The sequence below is a fragment of the Aotus nancymaae genome, unplaced genomic scaffold (genome assembly GCF_030222135.1).
Source record: "Aotus nancymaae isolate 86718 unplaced genomic scaffold, 86718_ANA_hifiasm-v0.15.2.pri h1tg000059l, whole genome shotgun sequence".
Taxonomy (NCBI): Eukaryota; Metazoa; Chordata; class Mammalia; order Primates; family Aotidae; genus Aotus; species Aotus nancymaae.
Window position 1 is genome coordinate 61441293 of NW_026988473.1, and position 20547 is coordinate 61461839.

General features: G+C 41.5%; 1 protein-coding gene and 1 non-coding gene across 2 annotated transcripts; both read left to right on the forward strand.

Moving 5' to 3' along the window:
• Window positions 1–845: 845 nt before the first annotated feature.
• Window positions 846–18737, forward strand: AQP11 (aquaporin 11). The gene is made up of 3 exons (XM_012469595.2): window positions 846–1486; window positions 12290–12406; window positions 18418–18737. Exons 1-3 carry the CDS (start codon window positions 868–870, stop codon window positions 18495–18497), a joined length of 816 nt encoding a protein of 271 aa, XP_012325018.1. The 5' UTR covers window positions 846–867; the 3' UTR covers window positions 18498–18737.
• On the forward strand, window positions 10098–10238 carry LOC135270364 (U4 spliceosomal RNA). Its single transcript, XR_010338513.1, has one exon. It is a non-coding gene; the product is annotated as a U4 spliceosomal RNA (small nuclear RNA).
• Window positions 18738–20547: the final 1810 nt, after the last annotated feature.

Here is a 20547-nt window from a genome sequence, read left to right on the forward strand (position 1 = left end):
ACTAACCTGCCCGTCCCCCCACCCCGGGCTGCGTCTCCCTTCTCAATTTCAGTCGCCCCATTGATAGAAATTAGGTGCCTGTCTGAGATGACCTTTAGACGTCTTTCCAGCTCCACAGTTTTACAGTCTGGAGCCGGGAAAGAAAAAAATCCAAGATCCTCGTTTCAAATCAACGGTGGGCGCTCCACTGCGCGGCTCCTCTCCGCGCCAGGGTCCAGGAGTTGCCGCCCGCTGGGGCGCAAGGGCCGCAGCACGCCTGCGCAGTGGGCACCGAGAGCGCTGCGTCCCAGACGCCGCTCCCGGCCCTCCCCCCGCCACGCCCGCCTCCAGGCACTGAGGGAGACGCTGAGGGCAAGTGCGCTGAGGGCAAGTGCGCTGAGGGTGAGTGAGCGGCGGGCTCGGCTGACCTTTGGCCCCTCGGCCAGCGCCCTAGATTAAGGTGCCAGACAGAGCCTATCGATGTGAATGCACCATTCCAGGCAGTGAAAACAGGCTCAGCACAGAATCAGCAGCAGCAGGAGACCTAGAGACTTCTTCCTAGCTCTGTCTTCCTCCCACCTCTGCTCCTAATTCCCTTATTCTCTGGGCCTCAGATTGTTTTTCTTTTCCACTAGCTCCCTTCGCCGCCCCTCGCCTCCCCGCCTCCCCGCCTCCCAGGCTCCGGCTCTGGTTCCAACACCTCAGCGCCGAGCAGTGGAGGCGGGGAGGACTCCCCCAGCGTGCCGCCCCGGGGCCTCCTACTCGTCCTGAATCGGCCCGCCCCGAGGGGCGTGAGGAAGGGAGGGGCTGCGGACTTAGGACTCTGGCCCGGAGACCGCCTCCTGCCCAGAGCTGGAGCCCGCAACCGGCTCAGGCGGCGACGGAGCCATGTCGGCGCTGCTGGGACTCCGGCCCGAGCTTCAGGACACCTGCACCTCGCTGGGACTGATGCTGTCGATCGTGCTGCTCATGGGGCTGGCCCGCGTGGTCGCCCAGCAGCAGCTGCACAGGCCAGTGGCCCACGCCTTCGTGCTGGAGTTTCTAGCTACCTTCCAGCTCTGCTGCTGCACCCACGAACTGCAACTGCTGAGCGAGCAGCACCCTGCGCACCCAACCTGGACGCTGACGCTCGTCTACTTCTTCTCGCTGGTGCATGGCCTGACTCTGGTGGGCACGTTCAGCAACCCGTGCGGCGTGATGATGCAGATGATGCTAGGGGGCTTGTCCCCCGAGACGGGTGCGGTGAGGCTGTTGGCTCAGCTGGTTAGTGCCCTGTGCAGCAGGTACTGCACAGGCGCCCTCTGGAGCCTGGGTCTGACCCAGTATCACGTCAGCGAGAGGAGCTTCGCTTGCAAGAATCCCATCCAAGTCGACTTGTCCAAAGCGGTCATCACAGAGGCCGTCTGCTCCTTTCTCTTCCACAGCGCTCTGCTGCACTTCCAGGAGGTCCGCGCCAAGCTCCGTATCCACCTGCTGGCTGCGCTCATCACCTTTTTGGTCTATGCAGGTTTGTCATTCCCACCAAACACTTGGCACTTCTAGAGCCTCTATGGCATGAGACTCTAAGTGATTTACTAAAATACATTTGAAACCCCCCAACCCCGCTGTGAGGTAAATGCTGGTATCCCCATTATTCTAACCACTTTGCAGCCCATTCTTAACCAGTAGGGCCGACACATAGAGCCTTCATGCAGTGCTTTTTTTGAACACCCCGAGAATGGAGCCACCTGTGTGCTGAAACTGAGATGTGAGATATTGCCAAGGGTTCAGATATCCTTCAAAGGGATTGTTTTAATGGTAGAAAGGAAAGATAACATTTAACTGCCTCTTTCTTCATGCCAAGGTGGTATAGATCTTTTCTGATACTCTTACTGAAAAATGATCCTGGCTTTACAAAGTTCCTTTCGATTTAAAGCACAAAGTACATGACTGGTTAGTATAAGAGCAGAGAGTAGAAATTTTGTAGTTCTATTTTAGTCCTATAAATTACTTAAAGTCATATCTTATTTCCTTAATCATTTTGAGTTATGAAATTTCTTATTTCCTTAATAATTCATTTTAAGTTATACATGAACTTTTAAATGACCTATCAAGAAAAATGTGTTTAAATGAAAACTTGCTTCAAATTAAAGATGCTTTTTAAAATATAACTCTTGAGAAATCTGTTGATTCCTTTTAAACCATTTGTTTACTTTGACAGATCTCAGATGCAGTGGGAAATCTAGTCCTAGATGGGAGGAAGAAATCCAAAACACAAGAATTTAATGATGAAATGTGTCATTTTAAATTTTACAACAGAATATCTTTATTGGGACTACATTCTAAATTATAAAACACTGTGGAGGCAGAAATAACAAGAAAGGAAATTTGTGGTAATAGTTATCTTCTGCCCATTAAAAGTGAAACCATGACTAGAAGTAAACTTCAAGATAAGGACTCCTAAATGTGTACTTGACCTTCTAGGGTAAAAATGAAAGCCTTATAGGTCTAGTACCACTTTTTAAGTAGACATAAATGGAAATAAGTGGTATAGGAGAATGAAGGGGACTGGGCGCACTGGCTCACACCTGTCATCCCAGAACTTTGGGAGGCTGAGGTGGGCGGATTGCTTGAGCCCAGAAATTCGAGACTAGCCTGGGCAATATAGAGAAATCTCATCTCTACAAAAAATGCAAAAATTATCTGAGTGTGGTGGTGCACACCTGTAGTCCCAGATACTTGGGAGGCTAAGGTGGGAGGATCACCTGAGTCCAGGAGGTTGAGGCTGTGGTGAGCTGTGATAGTGCCACTGCACTCCAGCCTAGGTGATAGAGACCCTGTCTGTCTCAAAAGAAAAAGAAAGGCCAGGCATGGTGGATTACGCCTGTAATCCCAACACTTTGGGAGGCCAAGGCAGGTGGATTGCCTGAGGTCAGGAGTTCAAGAGCAACCTGGCCAACATGGTGAAACCCTATCTCTACTAAAAATACAAAAATTAGCCAGGCATGGTGGTGCACACCTGTAATCCCAGCTACTTGGGAGGCTGAGGCAGGAAAATAGCTTGAACCCAGGAGGTGGAGTTTGCAGTGAGCCGAGATTGTACTACTGCACTGCAGCCTGGGCGACACAGCAAGAATCTGTCTCAAAAAAGAAACAAAGAGAGTGACAGGTACAGGCATATTTGAGGGATTGGTGAATAGTTGCTTATTTATTGAAGTTTTAGATTTTAGCTAAAGCAGAAACATCCCCTGTATATTAACAGAATTTTCCCTGCAAAAAAGAGTTATGCCATGGTTTAGCTCTGTATTTCCACAATTAAAAACAGTAAAAACTTAAAAGAATTTTTATATCAATAGAACATTAACTACAGTTGGATCTTTCAATACCTATGTTCCTCTTCTCTCTCCTGATTAGCCTGAAGTTGATATTCTGTGCACTTTTAATACATATTTATGATTCCATAGATAGTACTGTATATATTAGCCATTCCCTATTTTATCAGTGACAAAAAATTTGAGAAGAGACACAAATAATATTTGATCCAGTCATAGATGTAAGGAAAGTTATTAGAAGGAATCTGTAAAATATGAAGGCATCAAAAACACTGCTCTTCTTTTCTTGAAATGAGGGCACTAATTGATGGGGTAGAGGGAGGGTATAAAGGGATCACTAGAGCAGTGGTTCTCTCTGTATTAAAATCACCTGGGGAGCTCTATAAACATGCTTATTCTGGGCCCACAGATTAAAATCTAATTTCTCTGGCAAAGGGCCTAGGTGGCGGTATATTTTAAAGCTTCCTAGATGATCCCATTATGAAACCAAGGTAAAGAACCACTGCTTTAGACCTGCACTGTCCAATTCGATAGCCACTAGCTCCATGTGGCTATATACACTTAAATTAACTGAAATTAGATTCAGTTCCTCATCCACAGTAGCCACATTGTAAGTGGTCAGTTGTCAAATTGTGCTGTAGCTAGTGGCTACGGTATTGGACAGTGCTAGACTCTATTTGCATGGGTAGAACAAAATAGACAATTGTTGATTACTACCAGTTACAGAAATTTATAATGCAGTATGATCTTCCCTTTTTTTGTTTTCTGCCAATATAAGAGAGATAAGAATATTCACTTGTCAGCTGTTACAGTCCAAGCATTTTGCTAGGAAATTTATGAGTTATTTTAATTAATCCTTACAACAACCCATTGATGAATACATTCTTTCCATTTTAAATAAAGTGAGGCCCAGAAAGTGAAATGACTTATCTAAGCTTACATAACTAGACTGTCCTAGAACCATGGTTCCAACTGGCACTAAAGCTCATACAGATTTCATTATCAGGATTTCCACAGTGTGCTCCTCAAAGTTACAAAACCACACACAGTTGAAGATATTCAGCCATAAAAAGGAATGAAGTTATGATATATACTACAACATGAAGGAACCTCAAAAATATTATGCTAAGCAAAATAAGCCAGACACAAAAAGACAAATACTGTATGACTCTCCATATATGAAATATCTAGAATAGGCAAATTCATAGAGACAGAAAGTAGAATAGAGTTACCAGGGACTGTGGGGAGGAGGAAGGAATGGGGACTTATTGTTTAATGGATACAAAGTTTCTCTTATGAAAACCTTTAGAAATAGTGCTGCTGGTGAAACAGCATTGTGAATGTAACACCAATGACTTACACACCTAAAAATGGCTAAAATGGCATATTTTATGTTACATATATTTCACCACAATTTATTCAATTTTTAAGTTACAAAATGATGTTGCTGCCTAAAAAATTTGGCAAACACTGGATTAAACAGGTTTTCTAATTTTAAGATTTCACAGAGCTTCTATGTATTGTGAAACTCCAAGAGGAGGATTTGGAGCACAGTTTTTCAAACTTACGAGATCCTCTCGTCTAGGAGTGTGTAGCAAAAGCGAACATATTTTGTGAAATGCTGCACTAAGCCACATATTTCCCTATTATTTTCTATGGCTATAAATCATAACTTCGGAACATAATTGTTACCAATAGGGCTGTCTTGGGACAGTTGGCTAAGTCAGGCATCATTACAAGTTATTTTGATATATCTTTTTTAAACTTCTTAGATACTACAAGTACAGATTTGACAAAGGTGTATATTGGGAGATTTCTGTAATCACTTGTACTTTGAAGGCACTCAGAAGTCACCAATACGGGGTACATCAAAATAACTGATTTTGTAGTGTAGGATTACAGAACGTTAAGTGTCGAGCAATATAGTCACAGGCTCCTAGGGTAGCCAGTGACCAAGTGTCTGTGTATTTATTGATTTAGCACCCTAAATTTTGATTTGCAGACAGAGCCCCATTGATGTCATTACCATTTATCATGTATTTACTGGCTTCCCCAATAGCATTAAAAAAAAAAAAAAGAGCTGTGTGATTTATTAACATATTAGACCTAAAACTGTTAATCAGATTTCAAGCAAATCTTCCTTACTTTGGGCTCTGGGAAAATTTAGTTCAATGACCAGTTTGAGAGAGAGCTGCATTCATGTTTTATGCATAATTAGATATTGAAAAACATCTTATTTTCCACATATAAGTTGTCTTTATTACCGCATACTGTTCATTTATTTCACAGAATTTTAAATTATGTTGTTTTCTGACACAATGCCTGTTTTCCTCTACCAGATGATAAGCTTTGAGTCTATAGACCACATTTGTTTTATTTATCATAACATATATCCAGATCTTAGCATAGGACCTGGTACAAAGTAAACAGTATTTTTAGAATAAATGAATGAACTATGAAATACTCTGTTTACTCTAAAAAGTTACACAGAAAGAAATAATACAAGGGCCAGACATAGTGGCTCACGCCTGTAATACCAACACTTTGGGAGGCAAAGGTGGGTGGATCACTTGAGGTCAAGAGTTTGAGACTAACCTGGCCAACATGGTGAAACCCTGTCTCTACTGAAAATACAAAAATTAGCCAGCCCTGGTGGTGGGCACCTATAGTCCCACCCACTCAAGAGGGTGAGGCAGGTGAATCGCTTGAACACAAGAGGCAGAGGTTGCAGTGAGCCGAGATTGTGCCACTGCACTCTAGTCTGAGCGACAGAGTGAGACTCCGTCTCAAAAAAAAAAAGAAAAGAAATAATACATACCTGGGTATTCCGTATTTTATGTCTAAGGGCTATTTTGGAAGACTTATTTTAGTATAATAAGTTACCTGAAAAAATTTTAGCATTTTTACTTCATTCCATTATCCAGTCAGGAATTTGGGGTATCTTTCTAAATCATGAACATAGTAAGATTATCTGTCAAAAAAGAAGGGTGGCTGGGTGTGGTGGCTCACACCTATAATCCCAACACTTTCAGAGGCTGAGGTAGGTGGATTGCTTGGGCCCAGGAGTTCAAGATCAGCCTGGTCAACATAGCAAAACCCCATCTGTACAAAAAATACAAAAATTAGGGGGGGCCTGATGGTTTGTGCCTATAGTCCCAGCTAATGCGGAGTGGAGGTGGAAGGATCCCTTGAGCCCTGGAGTGAGCCGAGATCATGCCACTGCACTTCAGCCTGAGCGACAGAGCAAGACTCTGTCTCAAAAACAAAAAAAGAGAGAAGGGAACATAGGTTCTTTTTAAATAGGAGCTATTACCAATTTGCAAATTAAAAACACCTTCAAAGGTCCAAACTTATTTTGTTATGCCAGTATAATACAGTGGTTAAGGCTGGGGGCAGTGGCTTACGCCTGCAATCTCAGCACTTTGGGAGGCCAAGGCGGGCGGATCACCTGAGGTCAGGAGTTCAAGACCAGCCTGGCCAACATAGTGAAACCCTGTCTCTACTAAAAATACAAAAATTAGCCTGGCATGGTGGCAGGCACCTGTAATCCCAGCTACTTGAGAGGCTGAAGGAGTAGAGTCACTTGAACCTGGGAGGCAGAGGTTGCAGTGAGCCGAGATCATGCCAGTGCCCTCCAGCCTGGGTAAAAGAGTGAGATCTTGTTTCGATTTTAAAAAAAGACTGTGCCCTTAGGCTAGATACTTACTTTGGGCCTCAATTTTCTCCTCTCTAAAATGAAGAATAATACTATCTCATGAGACTAGGATGAGGAATAATAATTCAGGTTCATAGCATAGTATCTGGATTATATGAAGTGGTTGGGAAATATTATCATTATTATTTCCCTCTATATTTCTAACAGGCTTCCAATATAATTTGATCATTTTTGCATATAACTTGATCAGTTTTATTGCTCACAACTCCTTTTGGGACAAATTCAGGAAAATGTAAATTGTAACTTTTATACAGAAATTTGTCCATTGCAAATATGTCAAAGATTTTGGTACAAATCCCTAGGTGTTCCCCACATCTGAGAACAATCTAATGTCATTCTTCTAGGTCTGTAAGGATAACAACTAATTTGAAAACAGGCCAGGCACAATGGATCACGCCTGTAATCCAAACACTTTGGGAGGCTGAGGTGGGCTGATCGCTTGAGGCCAGGAGTTCGAGACCAGTCTGGCCAACATGACGAAACCCAGTCTGTATTTAAAATACAAAAATTAGCTGGGCATGGTGGCTCGTGCCTGTAGTCCCAGCTACTCAGGAAGCTGAGGAATGAGAATCACGAACTGGGGAGGTGGAGGTTGCAGTGAGCTAAGATTGCGCCACTGCATTCTACCTTGGGTGACAGAGCAAGAATCTGTCTCAAAAAAAAAAGAAGAAAAGAAAAGAAAACAGCAAGCTAGCTAGCTAGCTTAGTAACATTAGCATATCAATGGAATACAAACCAGAAATGAAAAGTGGAGTTTGGAGATGCAAACTTTGAAATTATTATGTCCAGGGATAGAGACTGAATTTGGGGAAAACAAGCAACCTTGTCATTAGAGAGGTATTTTCAACTCTGGACAATGACATTTTATCAGAGCTTATCGTGGTCTGATAACACTCCTTTTGCTTTGCTTCCGTGCTCATTAAAATGGGTGCTCTGGAGAGGGAAGACAAATATTCCGTTCACTAGAAAGCTAGCTTCAACTATAAATTAATAAATTGACCTTGCACCTTCTACATGTGTGTTACGTGATTTTAACTAGTATTCTTCTGTCACAGAGAATTTTATTCCCTTTAGGAATGTTGAGAAACTTTAGTACCTAAAATTGCCAGATTTGAGACTTAGCCTCTGGATGTGGTAATTTCACCAAATTCATACTGTCTCTGACTCTTGGCAGTTGACTAGCTGGATCTCCCAGTTATACCTCTTCTTCAACATGCACAATTGTCGTCTCTGCTTCAAATGTCAATAAACAGTAACTTGGTTTTCAAAGCCATCTTCTGATAGTTCTATGCCTGATGATTCTTTAAAAAATAATTCATGTTTCATTATACAATGCATGATATGTTCTCTATGTAAAAATTTCAAATACTAAAGTACCTTTTGACTGCCATCTTCCATGCCTCTGTGCCTATCTCCTCTCCTTCCCTGCCTACTCTTCCCACCAGGGTAATTCTTGTCTCTGATGTTTGTGTTACATCCTTCCAAACTGGTTTTTTTTTGTTTTTTTGTTTTTTTGTTTTTTTGAGATGGAGTCTTGTTCTGTCACCCAGGCTAGAGTGCAGTGGTGGGATCTCTGCTCACTGCAACCTCTGTCTCACAGGTTCAAGTGATTCTCCTGCTTCAGCCTCCTGAGTAGCTAGGGTTACAGGCACCCACCACCACACTTGGCTAATTTTTGTATTTTTAGTAGAGACAGGGTTTCAGGCTGATCTTGAACTCCTGACCTCAAATGATCCCCCAGCCTCGGCCTCCCAAAGTGCTAGGATTACCGGCATGAGCCACCATGCCCAGCACCAAACTGTTTTGTTTTTGTTTTTGTTTTTGAGACAGGGCTTTACTCTATCACCCAGGCTGGAGTGCAGTGGTGCATCATGGCTCACTGCAACCTCTGTCTCCTGAGCTCACAGGATCCTCCCACGTCAGCATCCCCAGTAGCTGGGACCACAGGTACATGCCACCACACCCAGCCAATTTTTGTATTTTTTGTAGAGACGGAAGTTATGCTATGTTGCTCAGGCTAGTCTCCAACTTCTGGATTCGTGATCCGCCCATCTTGGCCTGCCAAAGTGCTGGGACTACAGGCACTAGCCATCATACCCAGGCCCAAACTCTTTTTATGTGCATTTATTATACATATAGATAAGACCCTACAGGAATTATATACTATTATATATATTATTGAATATTTGTATACTTGTGTGAACATAAAAAGTATCATACCTTACTCAGCAGGCTTATTCCTCATAGCCAAAAGCCAGAAACAACTATCTGGATGTCCTTTAAGGGGCAAGTAGTTACACAGATAGTTGGGGTAGTTGTGGAATGCAGATAAGCGTTTGGAGATATGTATTGGAGGAAGGGCAGGACATAGTCACGGGTCATTTATAACATAGAAGATACAGGATGAGGAAACAGTTTGCTTTTTTTGGTGGTAGTTGTTCAATGATACATCTTGGATATCTACCTATGGTAGTAAAGAGATTTCTCTCATTATTTCAAAATACTGCATGATATTCCAAAATAATAGTAACTTTGTTTAGGGCTATTTCCCTATGAATGAACATTTAGGTTTTTCCTAGTTATTTGCTATAATAAACTACCTTCTATATGTCTTCTCATACACAAACACCAGTGTTTCTCAAGGACAGTAATTCTCAACTGGGGAGTTTCCCCCCAGGGGACATTTTTGGTTGTTACAATATGGGGAGAAAGAGTGAGCTACTGCCATCTGGGTAGAGGCCAGGGATGCTGCTAAACATACTACGGTGCACAGGACCGCCCAACAAAGAATTATCCAGTAAGACATTAAAGCCAATGCCGTGTTTTTGGCTGTTGTTAACACAGAACCCATACCTGACATGGATTTCTGTATCAGTTAACTATTGTGGTGTAACCATTCAAAACTTTTTTTTTTTTGAGACAGGGTCTCACTCTGTTACCCAGGCTGGAGAGCAGTGGCACAATCTCAGCTCACTGCAGTCTCAGCCTCCACAGGCTCAGGTGATTCTCCTGCCTTAGCCTTCCAAGTTGCTGAGATCATGTGGCACCACACCCAGTTAATTTTTGTATTTCTTATAGAAATGAGATTTTGCAGCTTTGTGCAGTGGCAGTATCGTAGCCAATGAGGTTTATCTGAGGCGCGATTACTGCTAACTGAAAACTTTTCCTAATACCCCGCCATGACGACTTGAAATATAGTCGGCATTGGCAATTTTTGACAGTCTCTACGGAGACTGAAAAAAAAAAAAGGAAATGAGGTTTTGCTATGTTGCCCAAGCTTGTCACAAACTCCTGGGCTCAAGTGATCCACCCACCTCGGCCTTCCAAGGTGTTAGGATTACAGGCATGAGTCACCATGCCTGATCCCAAAACTTAAGAGAATAACTTATTTTGCATGATTCTGTGGATTATAGATGGGCAGATCTCTGAGATCACTCATGTAGTTGCATTCACCTGGACAGTGGTGAGGCTGGAAAGCCCAAGGTAGCCTCATTCAAATGTCTGGCAATTGTCAGCTGTCATCTAAGATGCCTCAGTTCTCTTCCTTGTAGCCGCTCATCCTCTAGCAGCCTAGACCAGCAAACTTACATGGTCAGGGCATTCTTCCAAGAGAGCAAAAAGTGGAAGCTGGTAGGTTTATTGAGACGTGAACCTAGACTTCACACAGCATCACTCCTACCACATTCAGAATTCACATAGCTCCACTCTGCTGCGTTCTGTCAACACAAGTTGCAAAGCCAACTCATTTTCAAGAGAGGGAAAGTAGACAACCTCTTGCTGGGAGAAGCAGCTACCACTAAGTCACACTGAGCAGAACTGCTGTGTGAGGATTAGAAGATAAGGAAGTGAAGTTGTTTGAGTTTTAGGATGGCATAAGACTGATCGATGGTGTTCATCTTAGATCTAGCAGAAAATCTTCAGTATACCATGGCCTAGAATACTGAAGTATTAATTGAGGGTAATGATTCAGTCCATTCTTATCAATACATGCATAAAAGTCACAGGTCATTAATATTATCATAGGTCATATTACATTATATTGTAAGTGTCTGTGTGAGTCTTTATCTTTCTGCCCATGGTGTTTAGTACACAGGAACTGAGTAAGTTTTTGTAAAACCAAACTGAAATTACGAGCTGCCAGCCAGACAATTCTGTTCACCCTTAGCAGTTACAGGTTTAACATTCCTGGATTTGACTATTCAAGAATGATTCCAAAGGTTCATGATATCATTTATAATTGCTGAGTCATAAATATGAATCATGCTGTGAGGCTGGTATGCTAGAAAAAACTCTTAGCTATTAAGTGAGCTTAGTTCATTTGCTCAATGTCTTCATCTCAACACAGCTTCATTGTTCTCGGCCTATTCAATTGTGAAATCTCAGTAGTGAAATCTTATGAAAGGGCCACTTAATTTCCATGAAAACAGGCTATAGTGTCAATAACAGGCATGTCAATAATAAAACTTGTGAAGATCTCAGGATCTATCTATCTCTATGGCTAAGTAAAAGAGGCAAGGGTGTGTGCCTAAGCTTCCATTTGGAAAAACTGCTGAAAATGTCACTGTCTGAGGGATGCTCTTAGGCTGGACTTTGAAAAGCAAAGACACAGCTCTGGGGAAAACTGCTGGAAAGGCATCCAGCCTCCCCTGCCATTCCTTCCTTGTGTGGACAGACTATAGACTCCTAGGCCCCATGTCAGAGAGATATCCTGGGTGCGGAACTGGAACATGAATCCTAAAAAGTAGCCAACAGTTATTATTTGTGCTTCTCTCTCATGACTACTCATGGTCACTTCTTAAGGGCTCTGTTGACAAGTAAAAATGGAACCAATGATAAAGCTTTGGTCTATTGGTCCATTTTACCTTTTCTTTTCAATACAAAGATATGCTTGTACCCAAGAGGATCCTGGGACATTGTATCTATTTAACTGTATTTTCATTTTACTTTATTATTATTCATTCATTTAAATTGATGAATGTTCAGGGCAGCCAAATCTATTTTATAAAGCGGTAGGAACAATAATAGAGCACATTAACTTTCAATGTCCATTTTATAGTCTATAGGAAAAGCACTGGGTTCAAACTTTAATGTCCTTTGTCTTTTTTTATACCTGGCATATTATAATATATTATTATACTCTATAATATGCCAGGTGATTCTGCAAAGGAAGATCACAGACTAAGAGTACCTAAAATAAAAGTCACATTTAGTAACCATTTATTTCCAGTTAAAAGAAAATGTAAGATAAATCATTTTGAATCACTCTGCTTAAAATGTATTACAGGAGGAAGTCTAACAGGAGCTGTATTTAATCCAGCTTTGGCACTTTCGCTACATTTCATGTGTTTTGATGAAGCATTCCCTCAGTATTTTATTGTATACTGGCTGGCTCCTTCATTAGGTAAGCATATTTTTATTTAATATGTCTGAAAGATCAGAGTATTTTAAAATATGATATGTGCATATCATAGTAACATGTCAATTTCCAAAGCTAGAGCAAGCACAAAACAGAAAATGAAAAAGGTAGTTAACATGCCTGAAATAATAATTTTTGTAGTATCCTTTAAAACTGTTTTTATCTTTTTATCTTCAAAGAAACAGTATCTAGTTATGGGTAGTCAGTTTCAGATATGCTATCACTTTAAGAAAGCTTGAGATCTGAGCACCAAAGAAGCAAGGAGTGCTTACTTCCCTTCAAAAGAATCTTTTTTTTTTTTTTTTTTTTTTTTTTTTGCTAAAGATACTTGTTTTTTCAGGCCGGGCGCAGTGGCTCATGCCTGTAATCCCAGCACTTTGAGAGGCCAAGGCAGGCGGATCACCTGAGGTCAGGAGTTTGAGACCAGCCTGGCCAACATGGAGAAAGCCTGTCTCTACTAAAAATACAAAAAAATTAGCTGGGCATTGTGGCGGTCACCTGTAATCCCAGCTACTCGGGAGGCTGAGGCAAGAGAACTGCTTAAACCCATAAGTCGGAGGTTGCAGTGAGCCAAGATTGCGCCATTGCCCTCCAGCCTGGGCAACAGAGTGGGACTCCATCTCAAAAAAAAAAAGAAATTTGTTTTTTCACATTTACGAGCTCCAGATAAAGTATCATTGAGTTCATTTGACTCATTTTGTAGAAAAGCATCTCATGAAACAATGAATTCCTGTATTTAGTTTAAAAATTATCCACAAGTTACATTTCTGTTATTTTTATTTTATTGGTTTTTTTTTTTCTTTTTAGAGACAGAGTCTGACTTTGTCACCCAGGCTTGAGTGCAATGGCATGATCATAGCTAACTGTGCATGAACTCCTGGGTACAAAGAATCCTCCTGCCTCAGCCTCCCGAGTAGCTGGGATGACAGGCATATGCCACGACACCTGGCTAATTTTTGTATATTTTGTAGAGATGAGGTCTTGCTATGTTGCTCAGGCTACATTCCAGTTATTTCTATTTGGAACAGATATATAAACTCTCTATAAAGATCAGTCAAATAACACACAAAATTAAACAATATACAAAAAATTATGCATATTATGCATTCCTTATGCATTAACTTATTTTTTTTTAGATGGAGTTTCTCTCTTGTTCAGGCTGGAGTGTAATGGTGTGATCTCAGCTCACCGCAACCTCCGCCTCCCAGGTTCAAGTGATTCTCCTGCCTCATTCTCCCGAGTAGATGGGATTATAGGCATGCACCACCACACCTAGCTAATTTTGTATTTTTAGTAGAGACAGAGTTTCTCAATGTTGGTCAGACTGGTCTTGAACTCCTGAACTCAGGTGATCCACCCGCGTTGGCCTGCCAAAGTACTGGGATTACAGGTGTGAGCCACTACACCCAGCCCCTTATGCATTACTTATATAAAGTTATCAGCATTTCTTGATTTTGTTTAGTCATCTGTTTTAAGCCTGATTATAACTCATAACTGTAAGTGAATATGAAGATGCTTGGCCCTCCACTAATTCACTCTTCTATTTATCCAGTTAGCATATTGTTTCTTGTTAGTCATTTTGTTTAAACACACACACACACACACACACACACACACAGAGAGAGAAGGGAAAAGTGCCACAACAGGTTTCAATAGTCAATCACACTTTACTCTTCCTGTTCACCTTCCATTCTTCTATCTCACATTTAGTGTTTTTTATGAGCAGTAATATCTGTAGGCCTAAACATGAAGAATATCCAAGAAAAACTGGTTTTAAATGCTAGTAATGCAGGCCAGGTGTGGTGGCTCATGCCTGTAATCCCAGCACTATGGGAGGCCGAGGCGGGTGGATCACCTGAAGTCGGGAGTTCGAGACAAGCCTGACCAACATGAAGAAACCCTGCCTCTACTAAAAATACAAAAAATTAGCTGGGCCTGGTGGCACATGCCTGCATTCCCAGCTACTCAGGAGGCTGAGGCAGGAGAATCACTTGAGCCCCAAGAGTTGGAGGTTGCAGTGAGCTGAAATCTCACCAATGCACACCAGCCTGGGCAACAGGAGCAAAACTCCATCTCAAAAAAAAAAAATGCTAGTAATGGCTAGGCACTGTGGCTCACACCTGTAATCCCAACACTTTTAAAGGCTGAGGTGGGCAGATCATGAAGTCAAGAGATTGAGACCATGACCATCCTGGCCAATATGGTGAAACCCTGTCTCTACTAAAAATACGAAAATTAGCTGGGCATGGTGGCGTGCGCCTGTGGTCCCAGCTACCTGAGAGGCAGAGGCAGCAGAATCACTTGAACCCAGGAGGCAGAGGTTGCAATGAACCAAGATTGTGTCACTATACTCCAGCCTGGAGACAAAGCAAAACTCTGTCTAAAAAAAAAAAAAATACTGGTAATATAGCCTTTTGTCACTTCTACAGAGTGCTAGTATTTTCCAATAACTTCTTTAAAGAAAAATTTCCTCTGTTTTTAATTTTGAAGTTAAAAAGGTCACTAATGTAAAGAAGTTAACAAACAAGGTCACTAATCGGGCAGGCCTACTGGTAGTTTTTATATGAAAAAATTCTCCCAGTATGTCTGGACACTAACATATGTTAATATGATTTGTTACTGTGCTCCAACTACAATTGTAACAGGAGGCTAAGGCAGAGGTCCCCAACCCCCAGGCTGCAGACCAGTACACTCCGTGGCCTGTTAGGAACCAGGCTGCACAACAGGTGAGCCGAAGTCAAGCTTACAAACTCCATCTCCTGTCAGATCAGCAGAGGCAGTAGATTCTCATAGGAGCGTGAACTTTGAACTGAACATGTGAGCAATCTAGGTTACACACTCTTTATGAGAATCTAATGCCTGATGATCCGAGTTAGAACAGTTTCATCCCAAAACTATGCCCCCAGTCCATGGAAAAACTCTTCCAGGAAACCGGTCCCTGGTGCCAAAAAGGTTGCGGATTGCTGTGTTAAGGAATTATTTCATCCATTACTTGAAAGAACATTAAAAAGTAGTCAGGCAGGCTGGATGTGGTGGCTCATGCCTGTAATCCCAGCACTTTGGGAGTCCAAGGTGAGTGGATCATCTGAAGTCAGGAGTTTGAGACCAGCCTGGCCAACGGAAATACAAAGATTAGCTGGATGTGATGGTATGTGCCTGTAATCCCAGCAACTCAGGAGGCTGAGGCAGAAGAATCACTTGTCAGGAGGCAGAGGTTGCAGTGAGCCGAAATCGCACCATTACACTCTAGTCTGGGCGACACAGTGAGACTCCATCTCCAAAAAAAAAAAAAAAAAAGGAGACAAGCACAGTGGCACATGCCTATAGTCCCAGCTACTTGGGAGGCTAAAATAGGAGAATTGCTTGAGCCCAGGAGTTCAAGGCCACCTTGGGTAACATAGCAAAACCACGTCTAAAAAAATAAATTTTAAGCTGGGCACAGTGGCTCACGCCTGTAATCTCAGCACTTTGAGAGGCCAAGGTGGGTGGATCACCTGAGGTTTGGAGTTCGAGACCAGCCTGACCAACAAAGAGAAACCTCATCTCTACTAAAAATACAAAATTAGCCAGGCTTAGTGGCACATGCCTGTAATCCCAGTTACTTGGGAGGCTGAGGCAGGAGAATCACTTGAACCCAGGAGGCGGAGGTGGTGAGCAGAGATCATACCATTGCACTCCAGCCTGGGCAACAAAAGCAAAACTCTGTCTCGAAAAAAAAAAAAAAGAATCGCTCACGCCTGTAATCCCAGCACTTTGGGAGGCCGAGGCGGGTGGATCACGAGGTCAAGAGATCGAGACCATCCTGGTCAACATGGTGAAACCCTGTCTCTACTAAAAATACAAAAAATTAGCTGGGCACGGTGGCGCGTGCCTGTAATCCCAGCTACTCAGGAGGCTGAGGCAGGAAGAATTGCCTGAACCCAGGAGGCGGAGGTTGCGGTGAGCCGAGATCGCGCCATTGCACTCCAGCCTGGGTAACAAGAGCGAAACTCCGTCTCAAAAAAAAAAAAAAAAAAAAAAAAGAATCATTCAAAGAGTTAAGAGATGAGGAGTCTAAAATAAAAACAAAAACAAACACCACTCAACTACCAAATTATTAGGCAATGCCAGGGTGTCAGGGGAGTGATACAGAAGAAAGAGCAATCCCAAGATATCCATCTTCTTTCCTTCTTGACCAAGCAGGAAGCAATCTATTCTTGGGAGTCATAGTCCATATTCTTTCTTGTTTCTCATCACAGCAGAGATGAGAGGAATTATAATTCCTCTAATGGCCCCTGCCATCTTCCCAATTTAAAAATTTAGAAACGTGACTATAAGGATGTATATGTAGCCTGGCGTGGTAGTGCAAGCAAGTAGTCCCAGCTACTTCGCAATCTGAGGGAGGAGAATCACCTTAGCCGGGAAGTCAAGGCTGCAGTCAGCTGAGATCATACCACTGCACTCCAGCCTGAGTGATAGGAGTATGACCCTGTCTCAAAAAAAAAAAAAAAAAAAAAAAAAAAGTATGTAGAATTCTCTAGTTCATACTGTGAAAACTGGAAAATTCTATTTGCTTCCATGAAACTGCAATTCCATTTTTGGAAAAAGTTTTAAATGTAGTGTCTTATTTTCTAGTTCGGACTTTATAAAAAATGAGAAAATTTGTGGGTCAGTTAACATAGAGGTTGTTTCTGATTTTTTTTTTTGTTTCTCATTTAAAGCCTTTGGTTGCAGACTCATCTTTCACAAATATGTTAAGGTATCTAACTGCTTGCCAAACCTTAAGGTTTTTGTTGCTGCAAATAGGAGAACATAATTTCAAATCTGCATGTGACAAAACTTGTTTTTAATCTGAATTTAAACTGATCTAGGACTTTAAGCCTAAATACATTCATATTAATATGAAAAATTTACCACTGCAAATTTACCTTTTAGGATAGTGACTTGACCCCTTGGCTCACTCTCCTCAGTCCCTATTTCACATTGAAAAATTAACCAACAACTACATGCCAGATTTCTCTGTTGTAATCTCAGAAATGAAGATTACTAATATGTGAATTTTCAAAACATTTTGGGCCGGGTGCAGTGACTCACACCTGTAATCCTAGCGCTTTGGGAGGCTAAGGCAGGTGGATCACCTGAGGTCAGGAGTTCAAAACTAGCCTGGCCAACATCGAGAAACCCCATCTCTGCTAAAAATACAAAAATTAGCCAAGCATGGTGGCATATGCCTGTAGTCCCAGCTACTCTGGAGGCTGAGGCAGGAGAATCATTTGAACCCGGGGGCGGAGGTTGCAGTGAGCCAAGATCATGCCGCTTCACTCCAGCCTGGACAAAAGAGCGAAACCGTCTTAAAAACAAACAAACAAAAATTTTGTATTGTATTTAAGATTTAAACTTCCAGCATCGACTGAAATTTTGTTTTAGGTATTTTATTTGCTTGACATAGCTCTAAAAGCAGTTAATAGTCAGTTAAATAAGGCTGAGATAAAAAATTTTTTAAAAAGCTGTTAATGGTTGAGACTAATAAAAAGAGACTGGAGAAAGTAACCTAACATTGTTTTCATTTGAGCATTCTAAGTGAAAACTCAGAGTGCCTTCAGTTGCTTTATTCTCCAGGTACATTCCTGGGGCACAGAGGGAAGGGAGAGTGTTGCATTTTAAAGAGGAGAAAATGAAGACCCAAGTCTAGAATTTCTCACTCAGCAAGTCAGTAACAGAGCCAGAACTAAAACTATACATCTTTGGATTTGGTTTATCCTTTGAATTGATTGTTTAGATCCTGTTGGTTTTACCAAATGTATACTGTTTTTAAGGATTCACAGCTGAAGAAAAACTAAGAATATTAGATTTAAATATCTAACAAGTTTCATATAGAATTGATGTGGCCAATTCTTTAAGCATAGCTTTCCAAACATCTAGGTATATAATTGTATGTAATCTTAAATTATACCCACTTAGTGATTATGAACTTCCTTAAAGATTGTTTTTTTATTTTACTGTATTTTGTCTTTCAGGTATATTGTTGATGATTTTGATGTTCAGCTTTTTCCTTCCATGGCTGCATAACAACCATACAATTAATAAAAAGGAATAACTTCCAAAAGACTCAGACTAACATACAGGACAGTCCAGCTGGATGTGATAAAGATTTTATCACCTCATATTCAAAATACTGGCTGCACTGGATTCATCAGTGTTAACTTCCTTTGAGGAAGCTGCCTTACAGTTTTCATGACTGGGACGTAAAAAAGAATTACTTTGAAAATGAGGTATCTTGTACTTCTCAGTTAAGACTTGTTCTTTGAATGATGTATTAAATGCTGCTAGAAAAGTCTCATTACATAAACATAAGTCAATCTCAAATGATAATTGTTAACTTTGATGAAAAATGAGTATAGGATGAGAAGTAAAGGTGGTAGTAAGACCAAAGAACTTGTGTATCAAGTGTCACTCAAATGAATAGAATTTTAAGCTCTAAGTACAACCCGTCAACTTACAGAACTGGGGCGAGGATACTTTGAGCCACTAGTTCACACAGTGATACCATCAAGCAGTGTCATCTTTCAACAGGAAAGTCACTTATGGAAGTAAATTATATATCCACTCACATGCAAGCATTTTTCTAAATTTTAAGTACATTATAAGCTAACATCTAAATATTTTCTCTAAATAGACAATGTCACTAGCTCCAGCCAAGTGGTTTCCTTTAATAGAATGTAATAAAACAAAACACCCATACAAAGTCAGGATTTAAGCTTTTCACATTCTCCTTTGGACCAACAGCTAGCTACCGTATGAAGTAGGGCATTTTTTTGTTTTGTTTTTTGAGACGGAGTATCGCTCTATCACCAGGCTGGAGTGCAGTGGCGTGATCTGGGCTTACTGCAACTCTGTCTCTCAGGTTCAAGTGATTCTCCTGCCTCAGCCTCCCAAGTAGCTGGGACTATAGGTACGCACCACCATGCCCAGCTTATTTTTGTATTTTTAGTAGAGATGGGGTTTTACCACGTTGGCCAGGATGCTCTCGATCTCTTGACCTCGTGATCGCCCACTTCAGCTTCCCAAAGTGCTAGAATTACAGGCGTGAGCTACGGAGCCAGGCCAGGGCATGTATTTTTAATCTCCATTTTATAGATAAGGAAACTAAGTCTAGATGGCTTAGATCACATAGAGCCAAATATCATCTCTAGACTGCGACTTTAATCCAAAAATTCTGGGTCACGATTATGACTAAAGGGAAATCAAGGGTTCACAGAAATATTAAATACTTTATGATAACATTAAAACTTGTTTAGCAATTAGCTAGTTTTTTGTTTGTTTGTTTTTGGAGATTGGAGTCTTGCTGTTGCCCAAACTGGAGTGCAGTGGTGTGTTCTCAGCTCACTGCAACCTCCGCCTCCCAGGTTCAAGCAATTCTCCTGCCTCAGCCTCCCAAGTAGCTGGGACTACAGGTGCATGCCACCATGCCCAGCTAATTTTTTGTATTTTTAGTAGAGATGAGGTTTCACCATGTTAGCCAGGCTGGTCTTGATCTCCTGACCTCATGATCTGCCTGCCTCCCGCCTTGGCCTCTCAAAATGCTAGGATTACAGGCGTGAGCCACGGTGCCTGGCCCAACTAGTATTTTTTGAGGCTTAAAGAACCTTCAAGTTTTACTATATTAGAAGCCTTCTTTTATTGTATGAGGTCTAATTTTTATTAAGAGTTCAGGCCATGAAAGGTTAAGTGTAATTTCCTTCAAAGGAAATTCCATTATCAGAGTTAGAATTCAAAGTAAAAAAATATGGGGTGAGATGTGATCTGTTTGAGTAATAATCAGTTAACAAGCAACTGATATAAGCTGCCAGGTAATTTAAGTGCTGCTTGGTGATCAGCTCCTAGACAGTCACTCTATTTATACCTGCAGACTGAACAGGTGCAGCCTTTTGCCAACTCTACCCAACAAAGCAGCCAGCTTTGTATTTTAAAAAGCAGAGTTCACAAAATGTGACTAAATGGCTAAATGCAGACTCTGACATATTTTATTTGGCCGACACAGTATTTTTTTAAGTCAAAATTTAGTAAAATCCATAGTTCCAGCTGTTCTTAGAAATAACTCCAAAGACCTTGAATACTAGGCCTTCTGCCATACAACACAAAATAAT